This window comes from Lygodium microphyllum, chromosome 14, assembly GCF_053477565.2.
Source record: "Lygodium microphyllum isolate KBCC chromosome 14, Lygodium_microphyllum_v1.1.10, whole genome shotgun sequence".
NCBI lineage: Eukaryota > Viridiplantae > Streptophyta > Polypodiopsida > Schizaeales > Lygodiaceae > Lygodium > Lygodium microphyllum.
In genome coordinates this window covers 84,319,625-84,335,011 of record NC_141148.1, presented here as the reverse complement: position 1 = coordinate 84,335,011, position 15,387 = coordinate 84,319,625, and the positions used below count along the sequence as shown (strand labels likewise).

The following is a 15,387-nucleotide window of genomic DNA, read 5'->3' as shown; positions in this document are numbered from 1 at the left end:
GTTGGGCCAATCTCTCCAGCCGAAACTCCTCCCCTCGCCTTCCACCCATGAGAACCTTGCTGGTGGCCGATCTATAAAGTGCAGAGACCCCGCGAATCCAAACATGGGGGAAACCCAACCTCACCATGGTGCCCTCTAGGAAATCCCTATCATAAGCTTTCTCGAAATCTGAGAGTAGTATGGCCAGTCTTTGCCCACTGTGCTGAGCCCACTCTGTCGCCTCAATGAAGGTGAAAACATTATCTAGGATGCTCCTATCCTAGACAAAGCGTGTCTGTGTATCATGGATGATGTCTGGAAGCATGGGGCGTAGTCGTCTACCAATCATCTTTGCCAGTGTCTTATAGGCCACAGACAATAAGGTGATCGGTCTCCAGTGGGAAAGCTTCAATTGGTCTCCCCCTTTGGGGAGAAGATTGATAAGGCGTGCCGAAAGACTCCTTGGCATTTGTCCTGAAGTGAAAATTTCTTTGAAGGCCATCAATAGGGGGTCCTTCACCACTTCCCAGTAGGTAGTGAAGAAGGCCTTAGAGAGGCCATCTTCTCCCGGGCATTTCTGCCCATCCTGTGTATGGAAAGCCTCCTCTAGTTCCTTCTTTGTGAAGGGGGCTAGGAGGGAGCGTCCCATCTCCTGTGTGACGAGGGACGGGATGTGATCCCAGACTTATTGTCTACATCGCTGTCCTCTAGTTGAGGCTGTCTCCTGTTGGAAAAGGCGCCTGTAGTAGTCGATGGCAATCTCCATCACCACGTCTAGGCTAGAACGAGTCCTCCCATACTGATCGCGGGGGTTGCGTATCTGCTCTCCTGCGGTGCGAGGCTAGTGCACTTGGAAGAACTCCCTGCACATCGTGTCCCCCTTCCGCGCCTAGAAGGCTGTTGAGGTGCAGAAAGAGAACTTCGAACGCCTATCCTCTAGGCTAGCAATGGCTGCTCGCGCGCACACCTCCTGTGCGTGGAGGGTGGGATCCCTTGATGTCTCCTGTAATAATCTTTGCGTGGCTACGAGGTCTCGCCGGAGTGCTTTCTTCTCCTTAGCTTTGCTGCCTAGCCTGTATGGTTGCCGCTTGGCAGATTCTGCTCGACTCAGCTAGGACCTATGCAACCTCCTCTGCGATCTTTCTCCTTTTGCCCCACTCCTTGGTCCAAATCTGCTCTATCTGTCTCGTCACCTCCTCCCTCCTACAGATCGAGTCAGGGATGCGATAGGATCGTGTGTCTAGGGCAGACGCTGGGGGATCAAGTATCAGGAGAACCGGTGGGCAATGATTGGACAACGTGGTGCCTGCCAACTGCTCAGTTTGGCCTCCACGAGAGCCTCCCCACGCTCCCACATAAAACCTATCGGACTGTTCCAACAGGACTCCGCCTAGCCGCCTGTATCCCCAAGAGAAGTCCAGCGACCTCTTCTTCCTGTGAAAGGCAGGGTCTCTCCAGGCATCGCGTGCTCCGACTGCTAGTAGAAAGGCCTCCCATGCCTCCTGCTTCTCCCCCGCCATGCCTTGGTAGTTTCTGCCTTTGCCCTACTGGTTCTCCAAAGCCTCGAGGTTGTTGAAGTTTCCTCCAATGATCCAGGAGTCTACCTTTGGGAGTCTATCCGCAATCTCCACCCAGAACCTGCTGCGTGTCTTAATCTCTGTAGGGGCATAGACATTGAGGACTCCAAGGCATGAGTCCCCAATGTCCAATCTGATCCAGAGAACCCTCCCTGCCACCATCGTCCCGTGGTCTCGTACACAAGTGGCGAGACTCGGGCCAATAGAGATGCATACACCTCCACTCCTGCTGTGGGCACCTATGGCGTGCTCGCAATAAGTGTGCCAGCTGCCCAGGAGTACCTTCCCAACCCGTTGGGCCTGGGTGGGAGTGAGCTTATGCTTCTGTAGGAGTAAGATGTGGATCCGTCCGGCAAGGATAGGCTGCAGCTCCTACCAAACAATCAACTTCCTGGAACCACGTGCCCCACTGTAGTGGAGACTATTCACATTTCAGAATGCAAGGTGTAATGTGACATTAAAAGTGATATTTAATGTCACATTAAGGTCATAAGTGTGGAATGTGACATTAAAAGGAATATTTAATGTCACATTAAGGTAAATTTAGGGGAACATGCACGAGAATGACCGTCCGGGCTCTTGGGCGCCCGAACGGGGTTAAGGGGAGCCTAGAGAGTAAGGGAGTCCAAGAATAGTAGGACTCCAGGAAGTTGACGGCTGGCAAAGAGATTAGCTTTGGGGGCCAGCACTTATCTAGGCGTGGTTGGGAGGTGAAGAACACTCGTGCTTCCATCATTTTCAAGAAATCGGTCTTCGTCATCTATCATTGGTATCATTTCAAGAAATCGGTCTCCGTCATCTATTAAAAGGAAAGAACAAGGGCAAGGGAAAAGAAAAACAAATTCATGTAGTGCAAACCTTAGAATTAAAGGGCCATGAAAAGTATAAATCTTTAGAGGTCTTGCACATGGATGTACAACATAAGTGTTGTATGTCAACTTCTTTGTGGCAGCCTACTTTTGGGCCACATGATTTACTTAGAGTACATGGATTGATAGTTGGAAAACGGGTTAGAGTCATGATTGATGACTCTGCCACACATAATTTTATAAATTATGCACTTGTCAAAAAATTGAAACTTCCCCAACATAACAGTGAGTATCAATATGTTGTTCGTATGATGCAAGGCCAAGACAATAAAATATGGGATACAATGGTATCCAATTTGGAAATCGAGATTCAAGGATATAAAGATAAGCTTGATTTCCAAATAATGAACATGGAAAGAGTTGATATTGCTCTAGGGAGGGAGTGGCTATGGGGATTGGAACCATCCTTAAAACGTAGCTATCACCATAATACACTGGAATTTGAAAGGGATGGTAAGACTTTTGTCATTCAAGGTGAACATGAAGTATCTGATAATCCTTTGCTGTGTTCTACTGAAGTTCAGAAGCTGATAAAGAAGGAAGTTTGTGAGGTATATATGCTATGGTCTCTTCCTGTACAGAATACTTTTACTTTCTGTAATATAAAGCAACAATTTTCTTATGTTTGCGAATTGAATGTTAATAATGAATTGAACAATTTGTTAGATGATTTTAAAGATGTGTTTCCTTCTGATTTACCAAGTGGCCTTCCACCAGATAGGGGTGAAATAAATCACCCAATTGATATAAATAAGGATACACACCCAATTTCAAAACCACCGTATAGGTTAAGTGAAACACAGCATCAAGAAGAGAGACAAATTAAGGATTACCTGGATAAAGGATTTATTCAACCTAGTAATTCACCTTGGGCTTCACCAATTTTATTGGTAAAGAAAAAAGATGGTTCTATGTGACTTTGTGTTGACTATAGAGCACTTAATAAAATAACGGTGAAGAATAAATTTCCTATGCCCAGAATGGAAGATCTTTTTGATCAATTGCAAGGGGCAAAATTCTTCACAAAGATAGACTTAAGATCAGGTTATCACCAAATAAGAATTAAGGCACAAGATATTTCCAAGACGGCATTTCGCACTAGATACGGGCATTATGATTTTTTGGTGATGCCTTTTGGCCTCACTAATGCACCAGCTACCTTTATGAAGCTGATGAATAGTGTTTTACGGCCCTATCTAGGACATTTTGTAGTAGTCTTCTTGGATGATATCTTGATCTTTAGTAAATCAAGAGAAGAATATTTGGAACACTTACAATTAGTATTCCAACTGTTAAGAACACATTCCCTTTATGCGAAGAAAACTAAATGTGAATTCTTTGCATAAGAGGTCAAATATTTAGGGCATATAATCTCGAAAGAGGGAATCAACATGGATCCAGAAAAAGCAAAGGCAATTATTGAATGGCCACCTCCACGGAACCTGGAAGAGCTGCAGATCTTCCTAGGTTTATCTGGATTTTATCGTAGATTCATTCGAGATTATGCCAAAATAGCTGTTCCAATGACAGACCAACTTAAAGGAAAAGGGAAAAGTTTTAATTGGGGAACAGACCAAAATGAAAGTTTTCAAAAACTTAAGGTAGCTATTGCTACAGCTCCAGTATTATTAATAGTGGATCCCAATAAACCATTTGTGGTTGAAGCTGATGCCAGTGATAAGGCAATAGGCGCGGTCTTATTACAAGAAGGTTGACCAGTTGCTTTTGAAAGCAAGAAATTAGATCGTGCAAAACAGAATTATTCTGTTTATGAGAGGGAGCTGTATGCAATAGTACATGCAATGAAGAAATGGAGGCACTATTTGTATGGTGCCAAACTTTTGATTTTATCGGATCATGAAAGCATTAAGTGGCTTAATGATCAACCAGATTTACATGGGCGTAAAGCCAGATGGGCCGAACTCCTCCAAGAGTTCGACTATGAGATAAGATATAGAAAAGGAAAGTATAATATAGTAGTTGATGCACTCAGCAGAATGCCCATCATTAATGAATTGAGTTTTACTTAGTTCACTTCCAACTTGCTTGAATCTTTAAAAGGGAAATGCCAGGTTGATCCGGCATATTCTAACATATGGGAAGCAATAAAAAATGGGGATCCAAATGAAAGTGCTTCTACTGAGGAAGGAATATCTGAGGATGTTCAACTAGGAAATGGAGCATTAGGGGTTGCTCAAACTGGATTCAAGTGGAAGAATTTTACCATTGATAATGGTTATTTACTCTACAAGGGTAGGGTATGTGTCCCGAAAGATATAGAAATAAGGCGCCTGATACTCTTTGAGTGTCATGATACCCCTAGTGCAGGACATCCAGGAGTTAATAAGACTTATAGTCTTATTAAAAGGCAGTTCTATTGGCCTGGAATGAATAAGGACGTCCTTGACTATGTGGTCAAATGTAATAAATGCCAGGTTAATAAAGCTGAAAAATTAAAAATGGGAGGACTTCTCAATCCATTAGAAATTCCTTCGGGAAAATGGGAGAGTATCTCCATGGACTTTATTGTTGCTCTACCTAGAACACAGAGGGGGCACGACTCTGTGTGGGTAATTGTGGATAGGTTAACCAAAATGGCTAGGTTTATTCCAACTTCAACTGATGTTAAAACACCAGAATTGGCTAGATTGTTCGTAGAGAACATATACCGATTGTATGGCCTTCCGGCAAATATAGTTTCTGATCGTGATAGAAAATTTGATAGCCATTTTTGGCGTGCGGTATTTAGGAAATTGGATACTAAACTTAGCATGAGTACGGCGGATCACCCGCAAACAGATGGGCAAACTGAAAGGGTTAACCAAATTCTTGAAGATATGCTTAGGGCATATGTAAGCAAAAGGCAAACTAATTGGGAAGAGTATTTACCGATAGCAGAGTTTGCATATAACAGTGCCAAACACTCTTCCACTGGATATAGTCCATTTATGTTGATGTATGGATTTCAGCCCAGAGCTCCTTTTGCAGTAGGATTGCATAAGGAAAAGGTTCAGACAGCTAAAGACTTTTTGGAGGATATGAATAGTATGTTAAAATTTGCTCAAGAAAATATTAAAAAAGTCGAGCTAGAGCATATGCAGATCCTCACCGTAGAGACATCTCCTTTGAAGAAGGAGAATTGGTCTATCTTAAGGTGCCTGAACAAACTAAAACTATGAAAAAGGGACATTGTCCAAAGCTTTCACCAAGGTATTGTGGTCCTTTCATAATACTAAAAAGGGTGGGAGAATTGGCTTACAAGCTCCAACTACCTATTGGTAGTAAAATACATCCAGTTTTTCATGTAAGCAAACTAAGGAAGAAGCTGGGTGATTTGGATAATCTAATTTTAAATGATGATATTGAGGAGTTATTCTATGACCAATCTAATCCACATGAACTAGAAAAAATATTAAATGTTCGTAATAGACGAACGAGGAATACTATTTATCAAGAATGTTTGGTTAAGTGGAAAGATTGTTCAGAAGAAAGCTCAACATGGGAGCGAGTAAGTACTTTAAAGAAAAGGTTTCCCGATTTACAGTTAGACCTTCCAAATATCGTTTTCGAGGACGAAAACGATTCTTAAGGGGAAGGAAACGTGACATTAATGTGACATTAAAAGTGATATTTAATGTCACATTAAGGTCATAAGTGTGGAATGTGACATTAAAAGGAATATTTAATGTCACATTAAGGTAAATTTAGGGGAACATGCACGAGAATGACCGTCCGGGCTCTTGGGCGCCCGAACGGGGTTAAGGGGAGCCTAGAGAGTAAGGGAGTCCAGGAATAGTAGGACTCCAGGAAGTTGACGGCTGGCAAAGAGATTAGCTTTGGGGGCCAGCACTTATCTAGGCGTGGCTGGGAGGTGAAGAACACTCGTGCTTCCATCATTTTCAAGAAATCGGTCTCCGTCATCTATCATGTAAGCTCATGGGGAAACTTGTGACTGACTGAACAGGCATCTGTTTGGTGTGGAGGCTATTGATGAGGAGGAAAAACTATGGGGCATGCAAGTATGCTTTGCCACCGGTCTAGACGGCGAACTCCAGTTCCCCATGGGTGTCCTCGGTCGGACCATAGGGGTAATAGATGCTCTAGGTGTGGTACTATCAATGCATCTATCAACCATGTTGAGAGTCGTGACTCTGTACATTGGTAGAAATGGGCCGCCTGTGCCAGGGGCCACTTGATCACATCCTGCGGAGCTCTCCACTGTGGAGGGGTTTGAAAGATAATGCTCAAGTGTGGGACCTCGACACCAGCCCACCAGTTAATGTTCATCATGCAACCAGGCCACTGCTGTGTAAACAGTGTTAGTCCTTCCTCTCCCATCCACTGGGAGGTGTGGTCCGCCACGTGACTCTTCAACTCCTCTATCTGTGTCGTCGTCCACTCCTCTGAGTGAGAGGAGTGAAGGAAAAAAGCGTAGTTTGGTCCATTTGGTGGTGCTAGTAGATGGACCTTGGCCCTCCTTGACTTGCGAACCACGAAGATCCCCACCTCTAGAGGTAGTGGGAACTCTCCGCGCTTCGCAACTCACAGGTAGGACCATGGGCCACTACAGAATAACTCCTGTGGCAACAACTGTGCTTGTCTCGGGAAAGTGTGACGGGCGGCAGGGGCGGATGAGTTGGTGGCTGTGTGGGAGGGGGAAGACTGCTGGCACGAGGAGGATATAGGTGTGTGTGGCTCATCGCCTCTTGTGGGAGGAGGGGGGGTGGATCAAGGGGGGATCACTTGTACCAGATAAGGATTAGGGTGTTGGGAATAAAGGTCTCGTGCCTTTTAAATGTGCTCGGGTGTGAACACACCCTTAGCACTTGTACTTACACATATATATCTATCTAAAAACCTAAAGGTACGTACTCGTCATTGTACCTGAAAACGTGCTCACTCTCTACTCTGCTCTCTCTCACTCTCTCTGGCTCTCATTGCGCGTAGGACAGTCTGTTTCGATCGTAGTGCCTAATCGGTCCCTACAAACTGGTATTAGAGCGCATACGTGGGCGATAGGACTGACGGGGGCGTGTAGCAGTGACGGACGGTTGGAAGGCGTGCGACAGGTCGTGGATAGGTGATAGTTACTCCAGGCGATAATTCCAGTGTGCATCTGAGTTGCAGGCAGGCTTGTGAGTAGAGGAGATAGTCGATTGGTGCAGAAGAGTGACGGGCAGTAGCAGTCGACTGGTGCATAAGCGCAGCGGGACAACAGTCAGTGGGATTGGTTCAGCGGATAGTAGTCAGCGGGGTGTTGACCAGTGGGTGCTGACGATGCGCGTTGGCAGGCGTGCGACAGATGGAACCATCAGCAGGGCTCACGACGACTCCTGGCGTGTAAACGGACCCGTCATAATTTCTGACAAAATCAAAATTTTTTTGAGATTCCTTGTGCCCACTGACGAGTGTTCATGCGTGGAGGCACAACTTCCGAATTTCGTGCAATTGTGGCCCAGAATTTGGGGCTTTTCCCGAATTTGGGGATCTCAACACAGAATTGGACAATTTGACTGAGAAATTTCAAAGTCGGTGTACATTTGCCCGGGAATTTTGGGACTTTTCACATTTTAGTGAAATTCTTTCAATTTCACTGAAATTAGTGCACGTAGGACTTGGAGAATTTGGGGATTTGTCGAGATTCGGTGCGAGCAAGTTGCAAAAGTGATATCTGTCTTAGAAATTGCAAGAATTTGTGACATTTTGTCCTTGACATTTGGGGATTTTAATGTACATGCGCAAATTGGACTGAAAATAACCCAATTTCTCGACATTGAGGCACATTGGACCCCGTGCAATTTGGGGCTTTTGCAGTTTGGGCAAAATCTGTGTGGGCATTTTATGTACATGTAGGTTGAATTCCGTGTGATTTGGACATCAACACTTTGTAAAATTTGGGGGTTTTATTGAAATTACTCTATTTTGGCAAAACTGGCTTGTCCTATGCATGACGGAGGAAATGTACATGTATGTTTGATGCTTTGAGCACAAAATTTCGGGGCTTTTGACTGTTAGTGTCAAATCTTATGCCCGTGGGTACATACACAACAGAAATTGCAGCTGAAATTTTGGGATTTCTCATGTAATGTGATGCACATGCCCTTGGAACAGCTGTAATCAGTTGGATAATGCTGTAGCACATGGTTTGGTGCTCCTGAAAATTTAATTACAGATCTGAAATCTGTGCTTCTGCGTGGTCATTTATTGCTGATTGGTACTTGTTTGTACCTTGGTCACTTGGGTGACAATTTGGGCCTGCATTTGCTGGTTTTTTTGTCACATTTGGGCTGAAAATCATGGCTGGCAGCAATGACAGCAGTAATCTGATGCACATAAAGAAGCTTGAAGGCACACATAATTTTGCAGTTTGGCAAAAATAGTGCTACAATATCCTGTTACAAAAGAAGCAGGAAAAGCTGATCAAAACCAAAAGGGCAAAGCTTGCGGACATGGATCAGGATGATTGGGATGAGTTGAATGAGCTTGCACCCTCAACCATAGAGCTATTGATTTCTGATGCCTTGCTCTTCAACATTGAAGGTTTGGATTTTGCATATGCTATACGGACTAGACTGGAAGAACTGTATGCCCAGAAGAGTGTTGCAAGCAAAGTGTATTGGCTGAAAAAGCTTATGGATTTGCGTATGAAAGAAGGTACAGCAATGTCTACTCACTTGAGTGAGTTTAACTCCATTTTCAGCCAGCTGGTTGCCTTGAAGTCCATGATTGATGAGGAATTTAAGGATACTTTCTTGCTTTGCACTCTACCAGAGAGTTGGGATACATTTAGGACTGCTATGAGCAATTCTAATGTAATCCTTTTGTATGCTGATGTAGAGAGTGCTCTACTTATGGAAGAGATGAATCCGTAGAACAATGTATCCAGTAAGTCTTCCAGTGCTTTGCGTACTAGGGGTAGATCACAACAAAAGGGCAAATATGATGGCAAGGGATGCTGTAAATTACGTGGCAAAGATATGGAATGCCATCATTGTGGCAAGAAGGGTCACTTTAAACGTGACTGCTACAAATGGAAGAAAGAGAAAGGAAAAGGCAAGAAGACAGATGATAGCAAGGAAGAGAAGGACAGTCAGCCTAAGAAGAGCACTGTAAAAATTGAAGAGGTGAATGTAGTCACTCATGACAGTGACAGTGGGAGTGACATACTCTTTGTCTCTTCACACTTTGGTGCACATGCTTTACTTGTAGATACAGATGATGGCTTGCATACCTAGATTCTTGATTCAGGTGCTTTCTTTCATGTCACCCCTCATTGTGAGTGGTTTTCTGCCTATACAGGGGGTCGACATGGTGTTGTCCATCTTGGGGACAACTATGCATGTGAGATTGCTGGTATTGGTAGTGTGTAGTTACAGTTTCAGCATGGCTCTGTCTTTACACTTCAGCATGTACAGCATGTACCTCAGCTCAAGAAGAGCTTGATTAGCACGGGGTAGCTGGATGATGATGGTTTTCATACCACCTTTGGTGATGGAAAATGGAAGATCTGTAAGGGATCTAGGCTTATTGCCAGGGGTTGCAAGAGTGATACTTTGTATCCACTTCATGTATCTAGTGTGCGTGGCCATGTTGTTTACGTGACCGAACAGCCAAGGGTTTCTTTGTGGCATGGCCGGTTGGGACACATGAGTCAAATAGGAATGAAATTGCTTTCTCGTTTGGATTACTTGTCTTGTCTTCGTTATGCTGATTTTGAGCATTGTGGTCATTGTATTTATGGCAAACATGCACAAACGTCTCACAAAAAGTCTCTTTCTTTGAAATCTTCTCCTCTAGAGTTAGTACATTCGGATGTATATCAAATGCCAGGATTATCTTTAGGGGGAAAGAAATATTTTTTCACCTTTGTCGATGATGCTACACGGAAGGTATGGGTTTATCCCATTCGTAGCAAGGATGAAGTACTTGATAAGTTAAGAAAATTCTTGGTATTGGCTGAAAATCAAACAGATAAGACACTTAAGTATCTTTGCTTTGACAATGGTGGGGAATATGTGTCCAAGGCCTTTCAAGCATTTTGTGACAACAAAGGTAAAAGAGGGAGCTAACTGCTCCTCATAATCCGCCCCAAAATGGGGTTGCAGAGCATATGAATCGGACCATACAGGATAAGGTCCATACGATGGTGTCTCATGCTGCATTGCCCTATGGTTTTTGGGCAGAGGTTGTTATAACAGCCGTTCACTTAATTAATCGGTCGCCAAACAGGTCTTTGGGGGGTGGGGGGGGGGGGGCATCTTCATATGCTCATTTGAAAGTGTTTGGCTGTGAGGCTTTTGTGCACATTTGTAAAGAAAAATGTAGCAAACTTGAGCCAAAGTCGTATAAATGCATTTTCCTAGGATATGGTGATGAGGGTGAAAAGGGGGTATAGATTGTGGGCTCCCAAGAAAAGGAAAGTAGTACGCAGGAATGACGTTATCTTCCAGGAAGATCGCATGCATAAACAACCCAAAAAGACTGAGGAGGTCCGTAGGGTTGTATTCTAGGAAGAAATACCTTTTGGATAGCAAAATGTGCCAGCTGTACAGTAGCAAATACCTGCTGTAAATGAATCTGTAAATTCAAGAAATGATGCTGAAAATGATCAGCCAGCTATTGCCTATTAAAATGAGCCATTATATGTGCAGGAACAGCCAAGACAGCAAGCTGCTAATGCTGATTTGCATGTTGAAATGCCAGGACAGCATGCTGAAAATGGAAATTTGGAGAAACAGCCAGCAAACAATGACCATTGGGCTAGGAGATCATCTAGGGTTACTAGACAACCTGATAGGTTTGTTCCTGGTGCAATTAATGTGGCTGAATATGTCATGGTGACAAACTGTGGTGAATTGTCTTGCTTCAAGAAAGCAATGGACAGAGAAGATAGCAAGAAATGGTATAAAGCCATGCTGTTAGAGATGGAATCTCTTGAAAAAAATGAGCGCTTAGTTGTTAAGCAAATAAACCTTGCAAGGTTGATCTTTGCTTCATATACTTATTTCCTTTCCTTTGGCTAAGAAAATTTGGACTGTTCTAACAAACATTCGGCAAAGCGGTTGTTCGTCTATTGCTGCACCCTTTGATAAAGTTTTTCCGAGGGCCAAATATCCCACCCCCGTGCAGCTACATATGAATCTCTTGTTCCATATTTTCAAATTTGGGGGCTGTTGGCATAATTGGATCACCTAGAATGCTTTTATCTTGGGCATCTGGGGACGCATAACCAAACTCAAGGGTCTTCTACACTAGCAATTAGATCTTGTGCTACATGCTGATCTTCTCCCAAGGGAGGATTTAGCTTGTTGGCATATGGCAAGGTCTGTTGCTTCTTTGCTGTGACTTGTGCTCATTTAATTATTTGATCTTCTGTAAATTGAGTTTATGCACAATGGCCTAGAGCCATCCTGCATCTTGTAATCATGTAATCTTGTACTTTTTTTCGTAATTAATACAATTACCTATTACGAAAAAAAGAAAGAGAGAGATGAATGGCAGGGAAGGCATGTTGTAGTAGGCAAGCGGAAGGTAGAGGCATCCATGGTTCAGGCACAAACAACAATGAAGGCGAAGGAGTGTGTGGAATGTATGGAGCCTCTTGTGAGATAGCCACCAAGTCCCATGCCAAGAACACCATGTTCTTGACGACATTCCTTAGTTGGGAATGCTTCCAACATTGGGACATTGTTGGGAACGGCAGTTTGAACATTCCCTTTGTTGGGAACACGTTTCTCGTTCATGTGTGTTTCGAAAGGGCGTTTTGCTGGTCCAAGGGCCCTTTTGCCTGTTCCATGTTTCTATGGCTGCCCCAATTTTGTGGATTAATTGAGTTGGAAGTAACTAAAGTAACAGATATTTATCTCTAAACTCTTTCATGACACTATATTTGGTTGGTTGTGATGTAAATATAAAGATTTCTGGGTCCTTTTTGGGTTTTTGCTTGAAACTTTGGTCTTTTTAGTGTTTCACCAATAATTCAATAGATGTTACTTGTACTCTCTTACTTTTACATCCACGATTTGGAAGGATCATAGCTGCTGTTCACATGATATTTGTATTCTTTTTAATTTGGACCTCCCCCTGCATGTGACATAGCCCTTTTTGTTTGTTGCCGTATTGCTATTTAAGAGTGTCTATTTTCTGACTGGTTGCTTAGGTAATAGACGTGGAGGTTCCTATTACTGTCAAGTTGCAGGTGGTGCAAACAGACCCTGGTGTGAAGGGCGATACGGCGCAAGGTACCTTGTCGATTTGCTGGAATTCTTATCGTCTTGTGTGTATATGATAGAATTAAGAATGTTTATTTTGTTTACTAACAGGGGGTACAAAGCCTGCTACTCTGGATACTGGAGCTGTAGTTAATGTGCCTTTGTTTGTAAACACTGGAGATGAGATCCTTGTGGATACGAGAACGGGGAATTACATGAGCCGTGCTTGAGTGGGAAAGGCTGTCCATTTGTAGGTCACATCCTTGTAAGGCTGAGTTATATTCGTTTGATTGATTTTGTTCTTCAATCAATCCATTCTATATACAAATTTTGTGGGTCAAAATTTTTATTCGACCCTGTCAAACAAAGATTTTGTAGAAGGTCATCAACCAAGAATGAGTATTATAGTAAAATTACTGAATTGACCCCTCTCTCTCTCTCTCTCTCTCTCTCTCTCTCTCTCTCTGTGCATGCCTAGGTGAGTGTGTGCATGCGTGTATGCAGCTTAACTGTGAGCTTCATTCCACCATTCGATTGTCGGTATAGGACAGTGCTAGATGAGTTTCTTGTGATTGTCACTCCCTAATTTACAGTGGGTTGAGAAAGAAAGAGTTAGCCTATTAGCTAGTTCGATGGCTAGCAAGTGGAGTCAACTGGTAGCCAGAGTGAGTTAAAGAGTGTCAGCCAGGGAGTTGGGTGTCAGATTATCTCAATGTTGTCACTGAAAGTGACTGTAAGCATGTGAATTATCTACGGTCAGAACTGGAAGACGTTCCTTCAATGTCTTGAAGTTTGTAGGAGCCATTGCTGAATTTTTTTGTGACCCAAAACGGTTCCTCCCACCGGTAGAGAAACTTGCCATCCTTTCTTTTATCAAAGGGATTGTCATATCGAAGCACTAAAGATCCCTCCTTGATGCTTTTATCTGTTAGCTTCTTGTTGAACTTTTCTCTACACTTCTCAGCTTCCTGGGAGTAGTGGTTGATGGCTTCTTCATGATCCAATTGTAGCCTCTCTAAACGGTGGGTTATGAAGGATGGTGGGAGGTGTCATGGACTATCGGTGTTCTAGTCGAGTGAACGAAGCAGTTGTATCGGCAGTGCATCCTGGTGTCTGCGTACCTTTGCTGGCTCCAAAAGCTTGTAATTATTCCTTCATTGGAGGAGGTTCTAATGCCTCTCTCTCTCTCTCTCTCTATATATATATATATATATATAATCAGCTAGTTTAGATTGAATGCATAAAGGGTAGCTCAGCATGACAAGAAATTGGGTACAATCTTCCTTCGATGCATAGGGAGGGATTTTTAGTATTCCCAAAACAAGTCCTTTTACAGTCATCTTCTACATAAAGCACATTATTTGTGCAACATGGATCTTGCATTTTAAAATTTAAATTTACTTTTGAGATTTAACCATTGGAAAAGTATATGTTTGTAACAAGAATAAATCTCTAAGATCAATAGATGGACATCATGCCTTCTCAAAGCTAGTAGTCGGTGATGTCCATAACATTTGCGAAAATAATATTCTAACGTCACCTACCAAGTAAAATCCTATGAAAAAATATCTCAGCCAATTGTGATGTCCATAACATTTGCGAAAATAATATTCTAACATCACCTGCCAAGTAAAATCCTATGAAAAAATATCTCAGCCAATTGACTAAGATCCACCTACACATGAGCTAATTGACTAAGATCTGCCGCCACATCTCTACACATGAGTTGAACGTTGACAAATACAAGTTAGCATGAGAATAATTAAATAAATAAAGGCATGTTTTAACATACTAGAATTATATATATGAAATAAATAACATAGTCATAAAATTTAATTATCAAGGATATTAGAAAGTGGTTAGATGGAAATGTACACACCCCAAACAATGAAGACATCTCGCTAACTTAATTGTCTATTTTATTAGTAGTTTTTGTTGGCAGATTAGTCAGCTAATGTGTGAATCTTTGCTATAGACGCTACAACATTTTATATAGTATTTATTTGGCATTTTTTGGTGCCCTTTTTTAGGGCTAGAGAGCATTTAATGCTAGTCAGTCAGCATTAAATGCTAGTCGATTGCATTTATTGCTTCTCCCATTTTATGCCTATATATTGCTAGGGCTTCTCCTCGTGTACTTCAGCCATCATTTGTGGATTTTTCTGGGGAGAGAGGATCCGGTGCCAGGGTGCCCACATAACCAGTGACTATTATATGATGATGTCTTGTGTTTGATATGGATTCCGTTTCTCGGGCATACATCTGAGTTCTCATATGTATTTGTGTTTATTCATTCATTCTTTCTCTTGTCTTGTGTTTCAATAGTTTATTTCAGCATGTTGTTTATGCTTCCATTGCAGTACCACTTATGACATGGTATCAATTTTCAGCTTTTGTGTTTTATTGCTGTTTTTAGGATTGATTTATCCCTTTGTTGCCTTGGTGACTACTGTCAACCTGATTGCGATTAGATTTTTGCATCCATACTCTGCGTTTTGATCAGCATATGTATCGTCTGCTTGTCCAACACCTCCTGTTGCCTGTGTTTTCCTCATCAGGCTGTTGGCGACAATTCCCTACACCTGTTTAGGCAGTGTGCAACCTGCGTTTTGCTGTTTACAGTACTATTTTGGGTTGGGCGATTGGTAGCACAACTTTTTGCAGTCTATGCTTGTGGTTTGGTTGTGTTTCCTCTCTTGATGTACCAGGCTTCTTCCACCATGAGGGCTCTTACTCTATATGGTTAGCTCT

The 15,387-nt window shown here is 42.7% G+C and overlaps 1 protein-coding gene across 1 annotated transcript in view; it reads left to right on the top strand.

Annotated features, from left to right (window-relative positions):
• The window catches only part of LOC148025791 (elongation factor P (EF-P) family protein), a 108,958-nt gene extending 95,901 nt beyond the window's left edge, over positions 1-13,057 (top strand). Inside the window, exons 6-7 of the mRNA XM_087692149.1 lie at positions 12,585-12,666; positions 12,748-13,057. Coding sequence (XP_087548275.1) covers positions 12,585-12,666; positions 12,748-12,866 — 201 coding nt within the window. The 3' untranslated portion in view covers positions 12,867-13,057. The remainder of the gene's footprint in view (positions 1-12,584; positions 12,667-12,747) is intronic.
• The last annotated feature ends 2,330 nt before the right edge of the window (positions 13,058-15,387 follow it).